The sequence below is a fragment of the Empidonax traillii genome, unplaced genomic scaffold (assembly GCF_003031625.1).
Source record: "Empidonax traillii isolate 1590-97213 ecotype Southwest subspecies unplaced genomic scaffold, ASM303162v1 scaffold137:size1056949, whole genome shotgun sequence".
Lineage (NCBI taxonomy): Eukaryota > Metazoa > Chordata > Aves > Passeriformes > Tyrannidae > Empidonax > Empidonax traillii.
Window position 1 is genome coordinate 512,119 of NW_020955330.1, and position 15,667 is coordinate 527,785.

Genomic DNA, 15,667 nt, shown 5'->3' on the forward strand with positions numbered 1-15,667 from the left:
TTCCTCTTTAGAATGAAAGCCTGAACTGTTCACATCAGTATTTTAGAAATTTGTTTTTATTAACCTATTCCTCTACCCAGACAGAGTTTTATTCTCTTGCTTTAAAAAAGAAAACAAAAACAACTGTTTGTTAGCAATGTAAGACACATTTCCAAATCGGAAAAAAAAAAGAGCTGCATATAAGTATTAGAAAGTTTAATGGGCTTAAATTGAAGATAGTCACTGAAAATAATATCAGTTCAAGAACCAGTCTTGGGCTGAAGTTTTAGGAGGTAGTTTACTGTCATAAAAAGAGAGATTTTGCAATTGTTTTTAATTATTTTAATTATTTCTAGCATACAAAATTCTTTTCTTGGTCTGATAGGGAGGATAGTCTTAAAACATTCCTGCAAAAGCACTTTCATGAACATGTCATAATCTGAAATCTTTACATAATCTGAATCTTTACAAACACAGACTTATTTTTCTTGATATTCTAGTAGAATAGCTGCAGGAACTTGTTTCTGTGCCATCAAATTTTTTAAAAGATACCCGATGAGTGTTTGCTGGATGTAGCACAGGATATAAGAAATGAGATACTTGTTGGTACAGGTTGTCTTGTAGTAAGGAGGGGCATTTCATTGTGGACTGTGTAATACAACATAACACCCAAAAAGCCTTGTAATTGTCCAGAAGGAGTCTTATGAGTTGTTTTGCTGTTTTGTTGATGGGAGGAAAACACAGTTTAAGAATTTTAAAGATATCTCTGAATATTTTGTTTTAACTTTGCTCAAGGGCCAGAACTGTGTGTGTATAAATTTAGAAAACTCAGTCAGGGACATCAAAAATCCTCATTACAGACATTAAATGATTCCTGCTGAGAAGTGTAATTCTAAAAGGTGAATGCTACTTTCTTTCAAATAATCTGTTTGGAAGGACATGATAAAACATCTCCTTGATGCACAAAAATATGAATAGATATTTGAACATATACATATTTGGATTTATCCTTTGGATATGTATTTCCTCTACTCTGCGCTGGTGCAGCCTCACCTGGAGTTCTGTGTGCAGTTTTGGGCACCACAATGTAAGAAAGATATGAGCTATTAGAGAGGGTCTGAAGGAGGGCCACGAAGATGGTGAAGGGCCTTGAGGGGAAGCTGTATGAGGAGCAGCTGAGGTCACTTGGTGTGTTCAGCCTGAAGAAGAGGAGACTGAGGGGAGACCTCATTGCACTCTTCAACTTCCTCATGAGGGGATGAGAAGGGGCAGACACTGATCTTTTCTCTGTGGTGACCAGTGACAGGACTCAAGGGAACAGCATGAAGCTAAGTCAGGGCAGGTTTAGGTTGGATATCAGGAATAAGTTCTTCACCCAGAGGGTGGTTGGGTATTGGAAGAGGCTTCCTAGGGAAGTGGTCACAGCACCAAGCATGACACAGTTCAAGAAGCATTTGGACAATGCTCTCAGGCACATGGTGTAATTCTTGGGATGTCCAACACAGGACCAGGAGTTGGACTCAATGATCCTGATGGGTCCCTTCCAGCTCCACATATTCTGTGATTCTGTGGTTCTATGATAACTTTTAAAATGTAAATTAGTATTGACTGTATGCAAAAGAATCTTATTATGAATGTTTAGCAAGCTTGTAGGAAAAGCATTCTTCAATAAAGATGGTTTCTCTTCAATTACAGATATAACAAAAATCAATTAATCCTAACAATGTGAGTACTTTGTAAAATAAATCATTAAATAGAAGCACACAGATATTCTTTAAGGACACATTTCAAAAGTGATTCTGCCATAACTTCTGTATTTTGTTCTTTCTTTGTGTGAATAGTCATGCAAGTTCAGTGGGAACTTCAGTAAAGAATTCTATCTTTGATGTACGGTTCTTTAGTGCAACATTTTGTGTTCTATTCCTATACTTTTCAGGTTAAATGTCCATGAAATACCTGAACCTAGTAATGATGATTAAATTTATTTATTTGTTTTTCCAAAAGCTGCAGAGCCAGCACTCTTTCTATTTAGACTGTTTATTGTATGAACTGGTACTTTGCAGAGTGTGGATGCTGGGAGTTTTCAGTTCAAGAGTCAGAAGCTTGTAACTCAGTGAAGGAGATAATGTGTTGGGGAGAAGAATGGATTATGTAAAAAGCCTCAAGAGCTGTAGTCAAGAAAGAGATTTTGAAAATTAATCTTGAATGACAGAACGTTAAAACAAAGGAAGTTGCAGTTCCAGAGATCACTACACTGTCGGAAAATACAATGTATTTTTTTTTAATCCAAGTGATGGGGATAAAGGCTGCATGCTTTTAGCAGGGAGCTTCTCAGCTGTGATAATTTTGTTTTTTGTTCATAATTTTGAACCACAAAATGGGAATTAATTTCATGGGTCCATAACTTCTATTATTTTGAGGTCAAAGCAGAGTTCCTCTGAACATTGTATCCAGAATATCCAGACTGTATTTCGTATGGTTATAAATGCAGACATTCAAAACTGTATATAATGTTGTTGAGAAAAGATAAGCAATTACCAAAGCTATAGTGGGTAATATGTCATAGAAATAATATTTGAATTATAGGATACTGCGGGTCAGAAGGGATCATCTACTCCACTTCCTTGTTCAGAATGGGGCCAAACTAAAGGGTAAAGTGTAATAAATGAATGCATAACTTGAAGAGGTTATTTTTTTAAAATTGGTCTTAAAAAAAAGATGAGACTGACAAACATGAAGGTGGTTGAGTGGTGAGAATTAACTGCTGTGATAGAATAAAATGGAGACGGCTGTGTGGTCAGGGAGTTCAGTGATGCTAGATTTTGAGGGCAAGAGTTTATTTAGTGCTAGTGAAGACAAAGTAGAAAGAGAGGTATTTCAGTATATTAATATTTGCAGTGCAAAAAAAAATGATGGCACTTATAGATGGAATAAAAACATAAGCTACCTACAGTCTGAAGGAAAAGAGATACACAGGTATATGGAACAACAACTAGTTTTAAAATTATTTTTTCATATGGGTGTGCTTACTAGAGTTGAGATCAAACAGCTTTTTAATACAAAAATGAAAAATAAAAGTGCTTTCTTCTAAATGTTTGCCGACAAATTGCCTAAGGTTTCTTTTTGGTCATTTTTGCCATCTCAAAGCTGTTCTGTGCTACAAATTATATGGGAAATGCTAATTCCTAGACTAGACGTGAGCCTTTTGTAGCTGGCAGTTCCTGTATTTTTCTTAGCTCTTTAAATTCAGGTTGAGGGGAGATGTGTCATAGTGAAGTTGAAAGCCTTTTGTGGACATGTATGCATGAAATTATTAATGTATGTGTTTGCCTGCCACGGTGATGCATGAATTGCAAATTAAGCTACAGAGATGAAACCTTTACTTTGGGATTTGATCCCCTGTTCCCCCAAGTAAGTTCTCTAACAAACCTACACACATGATATCTAGTTAATTTCTTACAGAAATTTCTTTCAACTTTTACTCATGTAATTTGAAAGAGTGTTGTAGTGGTTTGTGGTGTTTGTTGAGCTGTCTTCCATTGTACACTCAGTAGCCAAACTGAAGAAAAAGAGAGGAAGAGAAACTCTCTGCAGTCACAGTCACAATCACAAAAACCGTTACATAGAATCCAAATGACATAACTTTTCTTCATCTTTTAATTTTGTTTTCCAGAATGATAAATCCCCAGGGCGTTCCACAAGTCGATCAAGTAATATTTCAAAGGTATGTGAAATCTATTTCCTTTGCAAACAATTTAAGGTAATCTAAGTTATAAAATATAATATACAGTACTTTAATCCACTTAACCCTATATTCATTATATAATGTCTTCATTATAAAAATCAGATTTTAAATTTTTGCTGCTGAACATTATGGTTACCATGTAAACTCCATCATAAATTATAAATGTACAATTAGTTTTTACTGTAATTGTGTAATAATAATAAGCAAATAACAAATACACTTTTTTCACCTGCTTTTCACAAGGGTTTAATGTTACATTAACACTTTGGCTTAGGATGGAATTTCTCCCCTTGCCCTACCCAAATCATACCAGCTGTAATGTGTAAAGCTATGAATCTGTCCTCATTTTGAACTGAATTCTGAATTCCTTTTACAGGGCTTTATGGTTCACTGAAGCCAGGACTTTACATCTAGATGCTTTTTGGTTTCTAGGAAATGAAGAAGGGAAAATTTAGGAAAGGCAAAATGTGATTTATACTGAAGTTCTTTGGTTTTAACCTACTTTTTTCTGTATTTTTGGTTCAGATGTGGCTGAAATCTATGCCAAAAAGCCAGGATATACAGGAGGTAAAAGATAAAAACTCAATAATTGTTTGCATCCAAACCTAAACACTACTATATATTATGTTTGTATCTAAAGATTTAATATTTTTCATTCAGTGCAAGCACAGTATCTTTAAAAGTCTTCCCTACAATATTTTTGTCTGTGGGGTACACACTGTAAAACTCTTTTCTTCTTGGAGCTATAAAACCAAAAAACCCAACTGTGATTTTAATTAAAAATACTAGTTTTATGTTAGATTCTGCTCTTTTACATTAAGAAGAGAAAAAAAAAAAAAAGGCAGGGAAAAAGTTGTAGAATGTACCAGCCTGTTGTAGAATTTGGCTAAATCTTTTCCAGACTCACTGTCTATTTTTAAAAATTATATAGTTGTAGAATTACAACCTTGATCACCGTGAACTCTATTTATTATTTTATTTAGGAGATTCAAAAGTATGTCTATAATTACTGTAAGTCTATATTGACTTGGTATTGCTTTTTCTCCTTTTTTAAAGACAGATTTGTGGGTTACACTGTGACAAATCATAGATATAATCGCTGCACTTAATCTTTTTCTGATGTATAGCATCACTCATTGTTTCGGATCAATTTTTCTATGTGAAGCTACCTGCCAGTGAAGCTTTTCTAATGCTGAAAGGTATTTGATTGGAAATCCAGATTTGTTTGTTGTCCAAAGTATTTTTTGGAAAACGGGAGGTTATGTATGTGTGTATACGTGGAAAAGCAAACATCTGACCTTGCAGGTTAATATTGCATGGCTCCTTAAAAAAAAAAAAAAAAAATCGAAGATCAGGTAAACTATACGCCAAAGACAAGTGTTCTGTGCAGTGTCAGATCTTGCACACAGTAAAAATATCAATGGACAGAAAAATTAGAAAGTATTTATCTAAAAATATAAATTAGAGTAATTAAAACATTGTCTTTTACTGCTTTCGTTTGCCTGTATGAATAAGGTAAAAAGGGTCAGAGTTACATCTTTGTGTTGTGTATTCCACCCTTGATTGTAGGTGGAACTTCTGCCCCAGAAAAAAGTAAATGTTCCAGGATATCAGTGGATTTTGTACCAAGCTTTTTTTGAAATTAAGTATAGCAAAGATTTAGCAAATAGAAATTCATGTTTCATAATTCTCTTAAGTTGTTTATTTGGAGAGGACACCTGAGGTTTGCAGTGTAGTTTTGGCAATTTTGCATGCTAGGTACATTAACTCTGTATTTTGTGCTATTACAAATTGAACTGAATTGTAGAACATTGAATATGTCTTATCTTGACATAATGAGAAGGAATAGGTTTGATTTGTTTGGTTTTTACCAGACACTAGTCAGTATTTACCTATTCAATCTAGAGATTTTAAAATCAAACATTCCCTAGAGGGGTGGGGTATGTGTATGGAAATCAACACGTCAGTTTTACCATTCACTTTTGCTGTCCTTTGAAAGTGCAGAAATTCAGCATGTTGCAAAGGCTTTTCTTATCTTGCATATAATTTTACTAACTATAGGCAAATGAAAGGACAAAACTTAAAATGTTTAGATATGATTTCAATATGAAATTTTTTGTAACAGATGTTTCTAAGTAAAAGCAGTACCTGTCCAATATGTTTCTGAACATGTGCTACTATAAAATCAAGCTAATTAGAATATTTGAAAATTATTTTCATGAAACTATAAAATTGGGTATAATGGAGTATTTCATCAATATGGCAGGAGTATGGCAAAATTCTGCTCTTCCATTTGGTTAACCTGACTCAGTGCTTATTCAATCACTATTTCATTTGTGGGCAAGAGTACAGGAACAGTGGAAACTAAATGTAGGAGACCTATAGCTGTATGCCTGTGGCCCTGCTGTTCCATGCCTACACCATTGTGGGCTGTGCTTTATTTGCATAGGAGACAAAGGAGGGAGAGAGAGCATTTGGTCAAACTGATTGCTGGTCCACATGTGTGTTTTGTTTCAGCTATTGCAGTGAAATATCCCACTTGTGGGGAAAACCAGTGAATTAATTGCACGTTTTTGAAAGTAATGTTGCATTAATTTCTTACTATCATTCTTCTGTACTCTACCCACTTCTGTCTACCTGTTTCCTGGTACTCCTGACTGACAGTCAACTGTGGCTGTCTGAACAGCCACCTTTTATTTATTTATATCAATAAAACTGCCCTGGAACTCCAAAGCATCTGCTTCAGTTGGTTTTCCAAGGAGAGATAGTTTGGAAAATGTATCACTGTTTGATTTTTGCTGCACTTCTGGAAATAATCTAGATTTTTCCTGTACAATCAATAAGTCAATAAGAAGGTCTTCTTGCTTTCTGCCCTGCTAGCATTGGGATCATAATAGACCATATTTTGGACTGATCAATATTTCACACTATCTTGTATTGACAAAGTGTAGCAATAGTTACTAATTATGGCTTTCAAAACCTGTCTTCTCTAATACACATAAAGAAAAAGCATTTTTTAAGCATTAGACATTTTTTCCCACCCATTTCCTATTGTGATGGTAGAAGATCCAACTTTATTCTTCCGTGTAACAGATAGTCTTGTGCAGCGTTCTGGATTTCAGAACTGAAATTTTCCTACCTACATGTTTAAAATCTAAGTAAATTAAAATGTTGACTTGGTCATTACCTGTTTGCCATTGCTTAGTTCTATGTACTGTAGATTTTTTCATTAAACTTCTTATGTCTTCCTAAATATGTATATAATTATAGAAAAGCTAGTCAAAAGGATCTGGCTGATTAATTTTTTGTTGTTGTTGTGGTTAACCAGTGGAACAAATCTTGTGTTTGAATTACAGACCATAGAGGTTATGCTTTAAATGTGTTTCTGAGGCTGCCTGGTTATGTTAAAATGATTTCTGGAAGAAATGTTTCTAAAACATTGTAATTATCTTTCTGCATGTTAATTATGATTCAAGAGGTCTATAGAGAAGGATGCTTACTCAGCAGTAAGATTTAAAATTCTCTGATGGGGACTTTGGCCTTATTTTTCAATGTAGAGAAACTCAGGCTTGGACCAAATTGCCTGATTTTTATTTTGGCTCAATTACATCTCAAAAGCCTGGAGCAGATGTTAGAACACTTTCTTTACAAATCTCTGAAACGTCCATCTAATAAAACTCTGTTGAGTTACATCAGGAAGTGAGGTGATTGTTTTGGAATATTGTATGTGATAATATTCACTGGTCAAATTTAGAGTATGAATAACAATAGAGAAAAAAAAAGAAGGAAAGAATTGTTTTCACAATATGTTTATGCAATTCCTATACTAATTTCTTGTGTTAGGTTGTGGTTCCCTCAGTGAGATATAAGTAAAAACTAAAAGGCACCAGCATGTCAGAGTAGCGATAACTAAAGTTCAAGATGAAAAATTTATTGTCAGTGCATTGACTGTTGATTTGAGCTACTCAGTTTGTGATTCTGAAATAAATTGCATAAACTAGGTATCAAGTTCTGTAATAAGTAATATAATATTTATCCTTTTGAATTATAAATTACCATCTGATCTCTTCCATTGAAATTGAACAGTCTTTCACATGGGTTTTGATATTCTCAAATTTTTTATCCTCTCTCAGTGCAAGGTGAATGTATGAAGAGTCCTGTATCTCAGTCTGGATGATTTACACAACTTGAAGCAGAACTCACTTCTATACACCATACATTTTTTAAATGGGTAAATTTACCATCATGATTTTGGAAGCAATACCAACAGAGAACATGTAATATCTTCTGTCTGCATTATTGCAAATGCAAGCAAAAATGATAGGTTTTATGGTTGAAAAAACATAAAGGTTCTTTTAAAATAAGTTCTTATTATGGACAGCCAGATAGAGGACTGCACTTTGATAACCAGAAAGAGGATTGCAGCATTTCCAAGATAGCTGTATCATGGCGGAATCTAAAGAACAATTGTGTTCTTGCATTTTGCTACAGGGGACTACACTGCTACAAGTTGGTCCATAGTTCTTATTATTCTTTGCCAATTTCACACTAACAATAAGTGAAAATTCTCTTCCAATTTGGTGGTGGTGTTTTTTTTTTTTTTTCAAGGAACCACGTAGTTCCATCCTTTCCAAGCGTACCTTCTAGATTGCTGTAGTAAGTAACTGAGAGAAAACTTAGGGCTTTCAAAAAAAGAAAACAAAACAAGTAAAAAAAAAAAGTCCTTGCTCTTATAAAGCATAAAATTACAGTCTTCAAAAGTGCTGTTACAGTGACTAATACCAGGTATACAAAACTGGCATTAAAATATGAGTGTAAATGTTATGTTAGTCATCTAAAAGATTCTTCTTGCTCATAAACAGAATCATTATTATCAAAACGTGAAGACTAACCTGGCATTTAGCTCTGATTTACTGAAAAAAACAACAGCACAAAGTAAACAAATTAATGAAAAGATTTTGTTCATCAAAACATAATTCATTTTGAAGGCAAAAAAAGACAAAAAAGCTAGACTAGATTAAATTGCATAGTGACTGTTTCTGTACCTTTTTCTTCCTAGATATGTTTGATTTCTGTGTGTAGAGAATAATTTGTGGTTTGTCCATACAATTAATTCTTTATTTACAGTAGACTTAACAAAAGGCATGACTGCAGAATTTGCCTACGTCTGCCTAAAACTTGAACTTACAGATAAAATTGCATTAATTGCATGTTGGCGCCAGGGGACAACCATTGAAAATAATACATTTTCAGTTTACTCTTGGATACACTTTTTTTTTTTTTAACCTGTTTTAAACTCATGTTCTAATGAAGGGGAAATACATTAAAAAAAGTGATTGTAGGTATGCAAAAATATGTACAGTTATACAGATTCTGCTTTATTAAATCACAGTTCTTACAAGTGGTATATTCTGAGTATACCTAAATGTGCCACATTGACACATCCAGACAAAATTGCTTATATGTGTGAAATGCGTTAAGACCCGCAATCTTCATCTTTTTTTATACAAGCTTACTTAGTGTGTAATGCCTGTATATAATTTTAAATTCTGTGAATACGTTTTGTTATCACATAGGCAGTATCAAAGGAGAAGTAGCTTTGATTTGTTTTCAGTAAACATAGTATGCAACTGATTACATATGCTTATTGTTTATAATTATTATTATAATAATTATGGTATGTAACATAACCTACTGCATCCTGACAGTCTTAACATAGCATTTATTTTTTCACCATGGCACTCAGAAGTAGATTTCATGTACTTGTCCAACAAGGAAATTCAATTAAGCAAACTTTATTTCCACAGTGGCACAAAATGGGGGGGAGGGGGAGTAGGGGGTTGTGCAGTTTGGGGTTTTTGAACTTCTCCTGTTTTTCGTAATGATGTATTGTCAGGGTTTCACTTCTTTTGGTTTAGTCATTTCAATATTCTTTCTACAACTCTTTTGATTTGGCACATTAAGGTTTCTCTCTTCCTTTGGGCTGGAATAAATAGATATCAAGTACACAAATACAATAGAGTCGTTCAAATATAGTAATGATGTCCTTGCTAACTGGAATTTATGCAGTTTGTCTCCTGCAAAGTCCACCAGACCAAAGGAAGAAAATGGTGGGTGTGTGCACTCACGTACATGTGCACTTGTGGGAGGACGGCAGAAATGTCATCTGATTGAGACCTGTTTAGTATATAGGAACATTTTGAGGCTTTTAGTCTTGCAGATAGAGGGATATGTGAAAAGACGTGCCCTCTTTGGAATGGAAAATCTAAATGGTTCTCTGAATGCTACCTTTAGAACTTAAGTGCTACAAAATCTAGTGGCAAAGAAGATACGTGTTTTGTGCTTCACCTTTCCTGCAGGTGAATTTCCATTTAACTCCCTTCAGCTAAACTGCTGATCTCATGCTCTGCACTTTCTGTGTAAAAACCAGCACATCCCTTGTTCCAATTGCCTACATCAGAGTATTTTTTCCCAAAGAGGTATGAAAAAATTTTCATTTAGAAAGTAATGGTGGCTATCAAGATGCATCCTTGAAGAGAAACATAAATCAAAATTGTTGTGTTACTCTGATACAAAGATTTTTGCAAACTGTAATTCATCTGATCAGAGCTTAGCTAGCAGTGCTTCTCTGTCTACAGAAAGAGTGGATTTTTGAGTCAAACCTGTGCCTTGAAAATAAAGATTAACATAGATCAGAGAGGAGTCAGGAGAAAACAACTTAAACAAGCTGATTAAATCTACAAGTCAAAGTTGTAAGTACTTCTGTTGGCTTCATGTTTTAAATAATAGGATAGATTTGCCACTTACAATTTTGATTTTAGATTTCAAACCATTTTATGAGATGATCATACTGACTTTCAAAGGGGCTGAATGATATTATTCAGCAGAATCATGAGGATATTTCTGTTTGTTCCTTCTGTGTTACTTTTCCCTTTCTTCCTTCTCTTCAGAGGCAAGTGAAAGAAGGGAAAGAAGGATAGAAGACAAAGAAAAGGTTTAGAAGAAATATGCAAGGAATAATTTACCCCCAAAAAATCTGTGAAAGCTAATTTAACAGAAATTGAGTTACCAATTAATTAAATGGTTGCTGTAAAGCCATAAATCAGACTATATATAACAACTTTGATATTTGAGCACAAAGCAGGAACTCCATCATAAAGAAACAAATAACAAAAAGGAAAAAACCCAAAAACTATACAAACTGAAACCTAGAAACCCTCTCCCCTAAACCCATGTGCATAAGTTTCAGTTGCCACCAAGACACAGCTTGTAAGATATACCCAGCTTAGGTCACCTTCACCAGGTTTTTGAACTTTTTAGACCTGAGGAATTTTCCACATAGGGATTCATAAAGGTGATGTGTTTCACAAAAAGTTGCATGGTTTACAAAGCAAATATTTTCAGATTAAAATACAGTCTCAGTCTCCTGCTGAGCTTATTGCCATGAAAACTGCTCTAATCTTCTAAGGTATCCGTCCCTTTGTGTGCTGATTTTTAAATAGGATAGAGTTTCATCTTCTTAACTATAATGGCTGGTGGCATCTGGAGAATTCTGTGATGCATCACTGCTATTAGAGCAAACTCAGTAGGAGAATAAAAGCATTAGACATATTCCCTGTTTGCCCTAACACCCGTCAATTTTCTGCAACTTTTTACTTAAGCAGTGTTGTAAGTTGACAAACTTTTGGAAATGCCTCTGGCCTTTCTTATTCAGAACAGACACATCAGAGGATTCATTAGCCTTTCGGTGATACCTGCGAGGCCATTTTATATAAGCTGTCCATTACATCTGGTTTGTTATTTTAAAGTTTCACTCCATTCCTGTGTGAGTTGCACTTATGGAACATGTTTTTACTCAGCTTTTCTGTTAGGTCAAAGTAGAGCCCTTCTCTGTTCTTAAGAAGTGCACAACTTGACTCATGTTCTTGGACTAGTTTCAACATGCAGGGTTAAGCAATATGTGGCCTATGAGCACTCCCATTTTTTATTATTTGGAAAATTCTGTAAGATCTTGAATACCAAAGTAAAGGCAGTCTTGATTTGAAATTCATATTGCTTTCATCAGTTGAACTTCTTTCTGTCCCCAATTTCTGTTTTTGCTGGTCTTTTAACCCAAAAGTCCCCCTGTATCAGATACATGACTATCATCTCACTTGTCCTAAAAGCTCTGTATCTACCAGTATTCTGTTTGAAAACAACACTCACTATCAATTTCTGTTGAACATACCAAAAATAATTATGGATGAGTGCCCTGTCATGTCTGTTAATTGAATTGCATATCCTTGACAAGAGAGTTCATCTAAACTGGCCAAGACAGCTGAAGGTGGTGACTGGGGAATCTCTCTCAACTAACAATGTTTTTGAAATGTCAAACCTAATCAGCTGGAGTTGGCATTATCCCTTAAACCTTGTGTTGATGGCACAGAGAAATGAGCTGCCTTGCTTATAAATTAATTGTGAGACAGCTTTATTTTGAATTACCACATTTAATTCTACTGCTGCTGTAATTTGCTATGATAAAATTAGTACAGTGCTTGTTTAGTTTTCCCTTTCCAATAAGCTGTACAATATAGCTGTCTGAAGAGGACATTCATTCAAGGAATACTATTTTTTAAAAAAAAATAAATCATTATTCTGCCTGCCAAGTGGAATTGGAGTCCTCAGCATTAATCTGATTCCTCTATTCACTAAATACAGTATCTCAAAATATTCAGTGTGCTGCACAGCAATATAGCCATGGGATAGCAATTACAGCAATAAGATCTGTCTGCCTGTTTCCAGCATCTGTTGCATATATATATTCCCAGAAGAGTTGGATTGATAAGACGAGAGCAGAATACCTTCAAACTATCCTATTCAGGTTTGTCAGATATGCTGTGAAGATATACAGTTCTCTCTGTAAATGTACAATCCAGCTAAATGCCACATTAGGTATCTTCCCTCTGAGACTGGATTCAAGAAATAATTGTTGTTATTTTTTTTAATTTGTTTAGGATGCATAGCTTTTAGAGGAGATGGTTAAGAGGGGATATTGTCCAAAGAATTGGGGTAAGCCTGGAGGAACTGCTGGTAGGAGAAAACAGATGCAATTACTGCTGGCAGAGCAGGATAGGGTGAAGAAGCAGAGGGGCTTCGGGGCGAAGGTCTGGACTAGGCTTCCAGCTGAGTTGAATTTTATGGGTTTTTAAAAACAGCTTGACTAGCTGTGAATTGTTATATTCATGTGACATGTGGTAGCAGGGACAGACCTGACACTAACAGATCATTCCAATCCTATATAATTTTCAGAGCTAAGACCGGATTTATTTAAAAAATAAATACCTGTGAGGTACAAACTAAGGATCAGAAAATTAATATCAGAAACACTACCTTTCTTGATTCTATGAGTCACTCCATCAGTTAATTTTTGTTTCTACAGCATCAAACACTTTTAAGGTTCAGCTGAACAGGGTGCTGGGACATGTTGTCTAGGCTGTGCTTTTGCCAAGAAAGGTTGGACTAGGTGATCGTTGAGGTACCTTCCAACCTGGTATTCTATGATTCTGTGATTAGTACATAAAGTAGATAAAAAGTAGATAAAAAAGTAATAAAGAATTAGATAAAAATCAAAATTTTTATTTAAATGTTGTAGAAGCCAGTTGAATAAGCTTGCTCACAGGTAAGAATCTGAATTATCTTGTGTAGAACTTGGCATTTTGGAGTTTTCTTGCTTTGTTTTTGAAGATTTAAGTGGTGCATTGGCTTTTTGCCTGACCAGATATCATGTTTGCTCCAACAGGGATTAGACAAACAAGCTAAAAGCATTCATTTTTTAAAAAGATTTTTACGTAAATTATTTTTGAAGGAAAAAACTTTGAGGTATGTACAGCTAAACATAACATCATTATGCCCGTGCAGGGGAACTAGAAAGTAAATTTGACTGAGCAGGGCTGAAACAGTCCAGATCTCCTTACAGTTGAGAGTGAAATATAAGATTTAGGTAATCAAATTGGTAATGTAATTTTTATTTTAAAATAATTAGATTTCCACCTGTCTGCAGTCCCAAATAATAAGTGTAAAAGCTTTTCAAGGAATTTGTTTTAATTTTTGGCTTGATTTCAGCCTTCTTAAGAAGCGTCTAGCTGACTTCCTGCTTTAATAGCTGCTCAAACTTTCTTGAACCCGTGCAGACCTACTGTATGGTTACTGGGCCAGCTTAGCCATTCTCCTTAACCCTTCAAAGGGTACTGCTTGTGGCAAGATGCCATAAAAATTGCTTTCACAGCATGGAGATGACCTGACCACTGCTTAAGATCAAGCCAAACCCCTGTAGTACAGAGATCCTGAAAGAAGCAATGGTAACACTCCTGCAGCTGTGAGGGAAAAAAGGATAAGGGAGTTACTGATGAGGGATGAATTCAGGAGTCCACAGTCGGCTCTGGGGCTGTATTGCTTCAGCAGTCCTTCAGCTGGAGTTTGGTCTGGAGGGACATTTTTTTCATGCAGCAGCAGCAGCATGTAGCCCAAGGACATGGTTCTGGTGATGAAGTCTGCATACTTCCTCATTAAGTAGCTTAAGATATGCCTAATTACGTAAAGCTAATCACAGAGGCTGAGGTGGAAAAAGATTATATACCCAACCATAAAGATATACCATAGGTTTCTAATATGCATGTAAGAGAAATTCATACTCTGTCACAGTACATGTGATTGAAATGTTGCTTCTGTAGAAAAGATGTGAAATACAATTTCTCTCACTGATACTTGTCCATTTTTTCCAGTGTTAGACTGCACGTAGGCACACTAATGTTCCTCCTTGTTCCTCCAGACGTTGCAAAAGCATTAGAACATAAGGATTGTGCCCAAATGCTTTATCAATTTAATTTCTCAAGTTGCTTGGTTTTTGTATCTCCAAGTTTCATTCATGGTAGTGAAAAATCAGTAATATTGTTGGTGGGTTTTGGTGTATTTTTCTGATATTAATCATTAGGTAAAAAGGGTTACTTGAATTCCAAAAGCTAGAAGATTGTTTTAATGCAAAAGCACCATTCTTAAGTCTCAGCTGGTATCCAATCAAAAGCAAAAATGCACATAGTGGTGATGTATGCACTAAATGTAATGGATATTAAGAACCCTGGATAAAAGTGAAGTGTCAGCAGGTACTTGCTGTATGTAATTATTTTTGCCCATACTACTAATTTTCAAACACCTTTTTGACACCACAAAAATATCTGTGAAGGTTAAGCTAGAAATTATTTTAATTTCAGACTCTACATGTGACTGAATTTGATTTGCTAGTACAAGAGATTGCGATGACAGCCTCTACATCTTTGTATGATTTGTACTTTGTACTCTTGCTTAATAGTCATCCTTCCCTTGGATCTGGTGCACAATCCTGTGGGACTCTGAGGCTTGTAGTTTTTTGTCTGCATTTGGTAGTGGTGCTCACAACAGGATAGGTTTCATTCAAAAAGCTAATGCCCTTAATCAGCTAAGGGAAGGTAAGAGCTTTAAGAATGATTTGTGTTGAATACTCTTCCCACAATACTGTGTCTCATGAGGGATCCTGAAGAATCACAGTGCCTTGGATTTACATTTCCATACAGCTCTGCTGCCAGTAGGTGGTGAGGCAGATTGAAATAGTTTGCCATTAACACAATCAAAATATGTTTTCAGTGAAAGTATTGAGTAACTGAATCTGCAATTTGTAGCAACAACCTTATGAGCAAAATGTTACACACTAAGTATGTTTTATATCTCTTCTGCTGTTTGAGAATGTGATCAGTTCTGCAGAGATGCAACCTGCACTTTGGTCTTCTCAGGCTCTCATCAGTTTAACATTTTCAGCTCTTCTAGAAGACCTGATTGCCTTGAAAACCTTTTAAAACACACTTTTATTTTCTCACTGTTTCATCAGTCCAGCATAGGTTAGCTTTGGGTTCTTCATCACTTAGCATAATGCAA

The 15,667-nt window shown here is 35.2% G+C and overlaps 1 protein-coding gene across 5 annotated transcripts in view; it reads left to right on the plus strand.

Moving 5' to 3' along the window:
• MARCH1 (membrane associated ring-CH-type finger 1) overlaps positions 1-15,667 on the plus strand; it is a 232,450-nt gene that overhangs the window by 180,866 nt on the left and 35,917 nt on the right. For all 5 annotated transcript variants that reach the window (XM_027883937.1, XM_027883936.1, XM_027883939.1 and 2 more), the window contains one exon: positions 3,653-3,703. In XM_027883937.1, the coding sequence (XP_027739738.1) occupies positions 3,653-3,703 (51 nt within the window). The remainder of the gene's footprint in view (positions 1-3,652; positions 3,704-15,667) is intronic.